We start from the raw sequence: 11,149 nt of genomic DNA on the forward strand, positions 1-11,149 counted from the left end.
AATTAAATTAATAGTGAGCAAATCATTTACATTTCAACTTCCCTTTTTATTTTCACAGTGTATTTATATATTTCTTAATGAACATACACTTTGGAGAATATGAGTAGTTCACCAACTTAAAATATGTTAGAATGTCCAATGTGATTTTTAAAATAGCAGATTTTAAAAATTGAGAAATGCTATAGTTTAAATTAATTTCACCTGAGGCTTATGCTGTCTTCAAACTTTATTTTCAATTTATATATTTACATTAACAATATGTTTTCAGTATTTACCACAATAAAGTGGCCTTTAATTCAAAATATCTTTCTCCTCAAAAAGCATAATCATTATTCCTGAAGAAACCCAGATGAAAATGCTTTATGAGGCATTATTACTGATATCAGCCATTTATTTGATGGCATAATTAACTTTTGCACGTTTTAACATGGAGTCATGAAACAATGAATGAACATAAGACCTACTAAATATTTTCATAAGAAAAAATATTTTATGTGTTTTATACCAAAATACATCTCCATAATATTTTGTTTTCAAATTTATTATAATATATGTAAATGTATACCTATTTATCAATTGTAGATACCCTAATATAACAACTTATTTTACAAGATAAAAAAAGATGAAACTGCTGTGAAATTTGAATGCAAAATTTATTGTTTTGCTGTCATCTAGTGGTAGTAAAGTATATAATATATATGTTATAAAAATGAATTAATAGTTTTGTTTTCTATGCAAATTGTGGCATTGGCCTTTCAAATATAAACATCAGGCTATGCTACAAATGTAAATACCAAATATCACAGTAATTTTTCTAGTCTGACAGGTTTGAATTGACTATAATTCTTCAAGATGCATTTGTTAACATTGATTATACATGATCAAATAGCAAAGGTTATCATTCTTACATAAAACGAAACAAGTCTTTTAGACAACAAAGTATTTAAGGAATAAACGAGTGCACTTTCAAATAGCATGCTGTTGTGCAAGAGATGTTAATTATTATAACTTCATAATTTTATAGGTTGTTTTGGTGTACACTCAATAAAAACTAGCAAATGTCTTTTATTATCTTATCCTAGAAATCCTGCCTATGGTCTTTTTATATCTTTTAGACAGATGAGGCTTGAGGCTTTCACAAAGTCACCCAGCCTGAAGAACATATTGGATCAGAGTCTAGAAATTTCAAAGACTCAAAATGCAAAATTATATCAGATACTCTCTCTTCTAATATACTATATATTTGGTGGGGATAATCACAAAGAGAAAACAAAACAATCGAGGAATTTCTCTGAGATGTAGTAGGAGGGGAAATCTAGTATATTTCCTATTTGAAATTTAAGAAGACATCATGGGAGAATGTATTTGAGTTTAGAATATCAGAATGGAGGCATCTGAGACAAGTAGAAAAGATTATTTTCAGTAAATGTTACAGGAAAATTTGATTAATCATTAAAGAAAAAAAAAGTTAAATTCTACTTCATGTACTAACCTAAAACAATTTTCAATGAATCAAAAATTTAAGTGAAAAACAAAAAGATAATTTAAAAATTTAAGAATCTACAAGAGGATATAAGCAGTATCTAGAGCTGGAGAAATATATTCTAAACAAAAGAACAATTGGAAAGATAAGTTACCAAGAAAAATATTGTGGAGTGAAAAACATAGACATGATTAATAAAATGACTATATGCCCTAATATCCCATAAGCAAATTAGATGGCAAACACAACCTAGGAAAAAAAAGCTTGAAATACATATACCTGACAATAATTAATATCTTTACCATATAAATATCTCTATAAATAAAAAAGGAAAGGAAAAATCTTAAGATTCCAATAGGAAATCTAGCAAAGACCTTGAAAAACAGAAAGAAGTAAAAACGTGAAACAATAAACATATTAAAAAACATATAAAACAATCAATAAACATATGAAAAAAATGTCTAACTTTTCTAGTAACCAAGAAATAAAAAGTATTATTTTTTGTCTTTTTGCCTATCAAATTAACAAAGACATTTCATATTCTACTATGGAGGTCTGTTGGCTCATTATTTTTCTAGATGAGCCTGACAGTATAAATGACTTTTGACACAGTAATCGCAATGTTATCGTTCCATCCTATGGACAGATTCTGTACAGGTCAAAATTTTTACTATGATATTCACCAAAGCATTATTGATTATAAAGAATAAGCTCTATGGTAGATTTAAATTATGGTACTTGTATATAGTACATGTACATGTACTATATGTATATTTTCAAATAACATTTAATGATTTTAAAGAACGCATGTATAGAAATGCTTATGATATAAACTAACTTTAAAAAATATAAAACTGTATGCCCATAGTATGATCCAACTTTTATTTTTAAGTATTTACCAATATATTCATAGTCAAAGAAATATAGTATTTCATTTTTTAGTGTATATATATATATATTCATAGAAAAAAAGAATAAAGGATGGAAGAAATTACATCAAATTATTAATGATAGTCATGTCTCAGAGACAAAATTTTTGGTGATTTTTAAATATTTTTATTCATATGTTTCTATATTTTCCAAATTTCTATTTTGAATATAGATTACTTTTATAATTAGTCAATTGATAGGATTTTTTACGTAGAGATGTTGGTGGAGTCAAGGAAAATTCTTGATAAGAATAGCTTATAACTTTCAGTTGTTAGATATCAGATGCAGAGGCAAATTAGAATGAATTGGTTAAGCGTAATTGATCCAAAAACTTAACTGGCTTCTAAAGAGCCAACAAATCGATTATATAAATCTCTCTGCTTTTCTGAATGGTTTAAATCTTTCCTCTTTTCTTAATTTTGAAGGCAAAGAGAGAAGAATGTTTTAATATCAGGTGGCTGGCTGTGTTCATAAGAAGCAAACAATGATCTTTTGATGTAAAATATTGGGAATTTTAGCCTATCCCTTTTCACTGGACTACATACAAAAGAGTTAGAGCAGTTAGCCTGTGAATAGGCTAGCATCATGTTGACGTTCCTTAAGAACAAAAGCAGCACATATAAATTGGCTGGATTAAAAAAAAAAATCAATGGATGGAAGATGCCTGAACTCTTTGGAGGCCACCTTTAACTGTAAGGGTTCCCAGGTTTCCTTGCCACCAACAGTGCTATTTACTGGAATCATATTCCTTCCCACTTAGTCATATCTATCTGAGATATGCAGGCTCACATGAGCCAGGAAGGGAAAAAAACCCTGTCTTTTCTCCATGACAATAAAAAAAGAATACTGAGAAACTACCCACTTTGCTCCCAGGCAAACATAGCAGAAAATAGTAAGATATGCTGGTGGTTACTTTGATGTAATCACTCTGCCAAAAGATGTCTTCACTGTTGTCTAGATATGGACAGGGAGTCCACATTCAAGAAACAGTGAAGAAACATTTAAAAACTGCAAGACTAGCACAGCAATAGCTCATATCTACTTCCAATTGCCCCACACATATAGGAGACAAACTCTCAAAGGTTTAAGTGTGTTGGTCTAGCAGACTCTTGTTTATATGTGGAATAATCACATAAAACACTATGCGGCATGCTGACAGTGCACATTAAGAGATGATTATTACTATTGTTCTTTGAGCTGTACACACATGAATAGCACTTCCTTAACTTATCTTCTAGTAAAAGAGGCTCTTCATCAAAACTGTCAATGTAAGAAGATGGTGAATAATAATCCTGGTTGGATGCTGGCTGAAAGAATTGCCCCGCATTACTTGATGACACGAGCATCTCTGGTGGGACGAAGGCAGGCTGAGGCTGCTCACTGGCTTGTTGTCTAGAAAAAGGAAAATACTGATATTTACACATCTAAGAAAGGGATATTATGACAAATCAAGGAAGGAAACTACAATTTTCCTTTTATGATTTCTCCTAGTTTTTATGACTATTTACCCATGAAAGAATTAACTTGCTTGACGTTTTAATTTAATCAAAAAAAGAGAAAGTAACTAGTTGTGAGAAAACTCTCTAGAGGAATGATCCATATTGACTAACATGTATTGATAACTTACAATGTGCTGGACACTCTCCTTCACATTTTCTCACGTAATTAAAACTCTGCAAAGTAAAAACTGTAGTTTTAATCCCATCTTACAGAAAAAGAAATACAGGTTCATGGAGACTGAATGACTTGCCTGGTAACACACAATAACATTCAGGTTCTGGACTGTGAACTGAAACTGTCTGTCTGAGCAGTGCCTTGATCCCTAAACAATGCTGCTTTTTCATTGATTTTCAGGGACTATCACCAAACAGGACATTCCCTATAAATCCGTGAAGGCAACAAGTAAAAAATCATAGTCATACTAAGTGAAGTCAGCCAGACAGAGAAAGACAAATATCATACGCTATTGCTTATATGTAGATTCTAAAAAAAAAAAAAGATGCAAATGAACTTATTTACAAAACAGAAATAGACCCACAGACATAGAAAACAAACTTATGGTTACTAAAGGGGAAAGAGGGGGAGGGATAAATTAGGAGTTTGGAATTAACATATACACACTACTATGTTTAAAATAGATAATCAACAAGAACCTACTATATAGCACAGGGAACTATACTCAATATCTTGTAGTAACCTATAATGGAAGAGAATGCAAAAGAAGAAAAAAAAATATATGTATAACTGAATCACTTTGCTGTACACCTGAAACTAACACAACATTTTATTTTATTTTTTTTCGGTATGCGGGCCTCTCACTGTTGTGGCCTCTCCCGTTGCGGAGCACAGGCTCCGGACGCGCAGGCTCAGTGGCCATGGCTCACGGGCTTAGTAGCTCCGCGGCATGTGGGATCTTCCCGGACCAGGGGAAGAACCCGTGTCTCCTGCATCGGCAGGCGGATTCTCAACCGCTGCGCCACCAGGGAAGCCCTAACACAACATTTTAAATCAACTATATTTCAATAAAAAATTTTAAAAACCAAAATTTTAATAGTAGTCAATTCACAGGAAAAAAGTAAACACATAAACTGACCGTTGTCCATCAAGGAGTAGACTTTTTAGCTCTGGCTATTCCCAGACAGTTATTGACAATCAAATTACCTTTGAGAACCTGACTTAAAAGTCTTCCATAGCTGGCTTCACTGTCCGTCTTTTGAAATGTGCAATTTAGTTTTGTTGAAACACCATATTACAATATTTCCTTGATTGTGCTTTTATTTGGTTTTTATTTCACCATTTGTGTGAGAAAGTTGGAAAACAATCTTAGTAAATAACTTCTTGCAGGAAGAGAAAGGAAGGAAGAAAAAAGGGCTCATCTATGAGGTTATTTGGTCATTTCAAATTGTTTTTACGGAAAGGAAAGGAAAGGAAAGGAAAGGAAAGGAAAGGAAAGGAAAGGAAAGGAAAGGAAAGGAAAGGAAAGGAAAATAAAAAGTGGTCCTTGATTTCGTTGATTACAGAGCATCTTAATTAGCTCTTTGAGAAGGTAAATACTGAAATTTTGATGATTTCTAACTCAACACATTATTCCAAATTTCAACTGAATTAGACCAGAATAAACACTGGACCCTGGCTGCTAGGATTTAAATATTACCTTTGTTAACAGGCATCTCCTATTCCTGTAAAAATCATTTCAAACAACTGTGAAGTGAGTGCAAAAGCCTCCTTTAGAAAGACTGGCAACATTCTTGGCCATATTTCCCTTCTTTTGCTTTCCAACTCTATGTATTATATTTCTGCCTGTAATGCTAGTCCCATCGTAGGATGTATCCTGAGCCAAGTAGAGTGCTTAGCAAACAGGACTGCTGGAGTCTAACTGACTGCCTGGGTTCAAATCCCAATTTTATAATCTTAGGCAAATCATTTCACATTCTGTGCCTCAGTTTCCTCATCTGTAATATGAAGACAATAATAGAACTCATAAGGTTATAATTAATTAAATTAGCTGAAATAAATAAAGCACTTAGGTTAGCATGGGGCACACAAAAAGTGATCAATAAGCATTAGCTAAGTATCTGTATGCTCTTCTCTTCCTGAGACTGACACTGAAGCATTCTAGACACCTCTCTCACACCCTGGAACAGCATCTTCTCTATTTGCAAATAGTTGTCTCCCAGTCTGCCACTTCCTCAGAGAAAACAACATTAATAGGAAGCCAAGAGTTTGTATTCCTTCTGTGCTGATCATCTCTAGCTTTTTCGCATTTTGGTTTCCCTGGAACACCCAGACTGACTTCGACAACATCCCACCCACCCTGTGTTTCCCTACCAGGAGAATCTCCACTACACCCATGCCTGGCTTTCTGTCTCTAAGCCATGAAGCGATGGCCGCACCTGGTCTATATACAAACCCTCTGAATGCTCACTAATTCTTCAATATTCCCCTTTTCACCACCTATACATGGGGTTATACAGTTCCAACCTGTCTGAATAGGCTTGTCTTTACGTAGATGATATTGTGTTAAGATATGGCATGGCCTCCAGCTTGGGAAAAATATTTAACTGTTTCTCAGGCAACAGGACTTAACATTCACCTTCCAATGTAAATATAGAAGATCACTGTTAGAAGACTCAGTTATACTTTCTGTGGTTTCAGAATTATGTTTGTTGCACAGAGTCACTTTTCTGTCGCATCACATAATCAATAGGTACATATTTTATTAGAGGCTTTGTTTTTCCAAAACTATATGGACTTCCATCATGAGGGTCAATTGATGCTCCTTTCCTTTGTCAGTCTGATCCCTGGGGGAATGGGCTTGTATGACATTCCCAGATCCTGGATCAGCCAGTGGGTACACATAATGATGTGGCATTGACAGTGCCATTAACTATGCTTGAAACACTAAAGTAATATCAGGTCTAGAGATTCAGAAAAGCTGATGATTCAGTATCTATCTGTTCAAGTCCTACTGAAACATTCAAAGGGAGTTTTCCAGTTGTCGTCACCTTTCTGCAGAAACAGCTATTTCTTACTCCAAATAATTGGAATAGATTTCCCATTTTAAAAGTTGGGAAACTGCAGTGGGAAAATACAGCCTAGAAAACTGGCTGCAGTCATTGGAAATAATGCCTATCTGAATGACTGGATAGTTAAGTTATGTTTTTAATGAGAAAACTCTATCTTGTTCATCCTAAAATAAGAAAACTTGTTTAAAAACATAACCTTCATTCATAATAAGCACATTCAACCAGCTTTCAGATCACTATGCCATTCATTGAGCATAACAAGTGTTTTAAAATGACCTCTCATACTGAGGAGGAGGGAATGGGGCAGGGGACAGGGAGAGAGAGACTAATTGATTATAACTAGCTACTGGATTGCTATGTCTTTTGCCAGTATGATGAGCATCTTATTCTGATTTGGGGTACATTTTAATTGAATTATTCACTGTATGAATAAAAGATCAAGTTTCTGGAGTTATTTGATACACACTTGTAAATCACTGACCTGACTCCACGTTTTATGTAGCTCATAAAAGTACCACAGCTAATATGCCCTTTTCTAATTCCTGAGACTTGCAGTGTGGGTTGGAACTTAAATGTTACCACATCCAAATCAGGACTTGGATTTAAATGCTAAGCATCTGAAGTAGGCCAGGCCATCAACCTGATGCAATATAATCATAACTTGCCCTCACTTGGTTATATTAATTTCCATCTCCTTGTCATCTCGATTTCTGGTCAACATTGATATGTGCAATCAAATGGAGAAAGAAAATTGGGTGGGCTGGGGTTGGGGGAGAAGGCTGTGGTTTGAGTCCCTGCTTAAGGAGACAGCTTTGTCTCTCTCTTATTGGACTTTTCAGTTTCGTTTAGTCTGAAAATGTGGATTGCAGATGCTGCCCAGGGGCTTATTCCATCTGGAGAAGAGAAAGAAGAAAAGAAACAGCAGGCCACTGGATCCTTTCAATAAAACAGGAGCACAGAGCGGAAAAATCCTAATAGATAGCTTTCATGTGGATTATATATTTTGAGTTACCATCCTGTAATATCTTCATGCTCAAACTACTCCCTGGGCCATCATACACTTTTCTGTTTTTTCTCGACCTTCCAAACTAAATCATAAATGAAATAAAATTAAGTTCTTTTTCTGTTGTTGGATTCAGCAATGATTGAGCCAATTCTAGACAGCTTTATCCTTTTCCCCCATTTTTCTTATAAATATTTTAAACATTTAATTTGCCTAGTGATAATATTCAGATAGGTAGATAGAGGTATGGATTGCTTTTCATTTTAAGAAGTTCTTATGGCAATTTGACTAATGCTAGACAACATAGACTAGGGGCATGAATGAGATAAAATTCCAGATATTTAATTTCTACAGTTTTAAAAACACTGGTTACCAATTCCTTTCCCTATTGCTTTAGAGCAGTGGTTCAGCACGAGTAGCTAGGATGCAGCTTGTGAAAACGGCACCTATCTGCCTGTGTCTGCAGGAGTCATCAGCCCATAAAAACAACGTCCAAATTGTCTTGGGTGTAGTTGGAACAGAAGAGTCCCTACTGCCTGTTGTATGTATTCTATTTTTTCCTCCTTATTCTGGAGTTTTCAAGGTACTTACCTGTGGTCGAAAAATAAACTTCAAGAATTAATAAATTTGAAGTATTTCTTAGGTGGTTATTTGTCCTACACTCATTGGAATGGCACAGTAACCACACATCCCAGTTTGCCTAAGATGATTCAGTTTATTCTTATTGTACCAACATTGTTATTAATAGCACACATTTTACTCTCAAAAATGTCTTGATTTTGCAATAAATTATATGCCCCTTAGTCTAATCCAACAACCTTGGACTAGTAGCCTAACCCCATTTTTTACTAGCTGTGTGACCTTGGAAAAATTCCTTAATTTCTCTGTCCCTTCTCACAGTTCACTTATGTAAAAGAACATCTAAAGAAGCAACAGTGTAACTAAATGCATGTTTAAGTGACTTGGCAATGGTGTCCATTGCTTCTGCAAACTATAGTTATATGAAAAAATAACATATATATTATAATGGTTTTACTTTAACACACACTTTCCTGCACATTATCACAATTGTTCTTCAGACAATTCTCACAAAGTAGGTATTATTAACATCCTTATTTCTCAGTTTAACACACTCAGTTGGGGAAGTTGTCTTTCCCAATGTGACAAAAAACAAATGCCAGAGCCAGAACTTGAACCAAATTCCTCTCATTCTAACTGCCCTATTTGGGGACTAGTGTAGAGGGTAAATACTAAATTCTTAATCATTTTTTAATTTATTTTTAACTCAAGCTGAATTGTCAACTCAAATGACTAACACATTCTGAATTACGTTTATCTCAATTTCAGTTAGGAAATGCCACACTGTATTATAATAGCATATTTAATTGTCCCCCTCTCCAAAATAATTTTTTTAATTTTGTGAGGGAAAAGATTATGAATTTCTTCTTTATCTTTGGGTTTATAGTTCCTTTCTTAACTTCGGACACACAAGCAGGCACTCAGTAAATATTTATTAAGTTGAATAAAATCCGTTTCTTGAGCAGTGTCCTGGAAAATATCAGGTAAAAGGAAAATGTTTTCTGTTTGTCCAGGGCCTGTATTCATGCTCCCTGTTAAGTGATGTTTTGAAAAGAGGAGACAAGTCTTTCACCTATGAACAGGCCTGAGGCGATCAAGGCCATTCATGGAAAACTGAATTCATTTCTCTGCTCTTTCCTAACATTTCTTCTTGGGCATTTTACTGAGATACAGCGGGGAGAAGTTTTGCTTCCCTCAAGGGAACCTCCCTACCTGAAACCCCCTGTCAAAATATTATGACTTCTTAAAATGAGAACATATTTTCTCAATGTCAAGTACTTACTTTCTAGATCCATAAAGATTTCCATAGGCATTAGAATCATTATAACTCTGCTCCTGATTATCAATGTTATAATTAGATTGGTAGAAGTCGTAGTCAAATTGTTCCAAGTTTGTCATCCTGAAAAATGCAGACGTTTAGGAGTCAATAAAAGTTCCTTTGAGGTATTTACAAGGATTAATAGATGCTGTGATTATGGCAGGATTCCTATTAGAGAACAAGGTAGTCTTTGAATGGGGGAAGGGTGTGGACATATATGCTAGAAAGTCATTTACAAAACCTATATCTTCAATTAACTTTTCTGAAGTTTTCACTCACTAGGACTGTGACTTTGACTAAATTGACTTTAACTGATCTGAAAAAAAACATTCTTCACCTAATACCTTATTCTCAGCAGTTTAAGAGAAAAAGTTTAAAAGTTGGTATACATCTAGAAAGTTTCCACTTAAATGATGTTAGTTCCCCACTTTAAGAATATATATATAGAGAGATAGATAGATAGATATACACATATATGTGTGTATCTATTTATCTATCTATCTATCTATCTATCATATATCTATCTATATCTTGTTGCAAGGCCAGAAAGCAAACAGCTAATAATAATAATATTTGTTTGATTTTCTCATAGAGATTTAAAGTGTGCTAACAGCTTCTCTTCTCCCCAAGACACAGACAAAACTCTAAAAACTAATCTCCTAGTTCTACTTTATAATTCCTAAAAGGTGTTTGAAACACCTTATCTTGCCCTGCCTGCGGCACCTAGGTTTATGCTAAGTCAGAGGGAGAAAGGCTCAATTCTGCTACAGGAGCAGAGTCTATCTTTCCATACACCATCTACATAGTTTTTATTCACTTCTGGGAATGAAGAGGAGTGCATGATCTTGATATAGACCTAACGGCTTAGAATAGCAGAGGGAAAAAGAAAGACTTGACAGGAGGAAAAGGTGAGAAAGAAAACAATAGCAAAGTGGGTAGTAGTGTCTCTTTGGATGAAAATTAGAGAATGGAGTAAAGAATCTTTTCAACCTGACAGATATGGTTTTCAACTCAACTTTTTAACCTTTATTTTTTTCTTTGAAAAGCTTTCTATTTCAAAAGAATGAATTTTAAAACCACTAGCAGTAATCCATAGAATTATAATAAATCTATGGGATACTACTTATAATAAATTTCAAATGAAACTGCATAAACAGCCTTAGCTCTAAGGGCCTCATTAATCAGAAATATTCAAGTAACAGTTGTCAAATATATCAAATTTTTTTCAGCTCAGTAAAAATACAGAAAGCTTTTCTAAAATTAGATTCATACATCTGATATAATAAGTCAAGATTTTTCATTAGTAATGT

The 11,149-nt window shown here is 34.0% G+C and overlaps 1 protein-coding gene across 1 annotated transcript; it reads right to left on the reverse strand.

Annotated features, from left to right (window-relative positions):
• Positions 1–210: 210 nt before the first annotated feature.
• On the reverse strand, positions 211–9,919 carry YIPF7 (Yip1 domain family member 7). Its single transcript, XM_059066120.2, has 2 exons — positions 9,804–9,919; positions 211–3,805 (listed from the first exon to the last, which is right to left on the reverse strand). The coding sequence occupies exons 1-2, from the start codon at positions 9,917–9,919 to the stop codon at positions 3,490–3,492; spliced, it is 432 nt and encodes a 143-aa protein (XP_058922103.2). The 3' UTR covers positions 211–3,489.
• Between the last annotated feature and the right edge of the window lie 1,230 nt (positions 9,920–11,149).

This window comes from Kogia breviceps, chromosome 6 (genome assembly GCF_026419965.1).
Source record: "Kogia breviceps isolate mKogBre1 chromosome 6, mKogBre1 haplotype 1, whole genome shotgun sequence".
In the NCBI taxonomy this organism is placed as follows: domain Eukaryota; kingdom Metazoa; phylum Chordata; class Mammalia; order Artiodactyla; family Physeteridae; genus Kogia; species Kogia breviceps.

What these genes read in the sequence shown, in the direction of transcription:
- YIPF7 (XM_059066120.2), bottom strand. Translation starts at nt 9,919, where the DNA reads ATGACAAACTTGGAACAATTTGACTACGACTTCTACCAATCTAATTAT. An exon ending in AATCTTTATGGATCTAGAAA is followed by an intron (nt 3,806 to 9,803) that starts GTAAGTACTTGA and finishes TCCTTTTTCTAG; the next exon opens with ACAACAAGCCAGTGAGCAGC.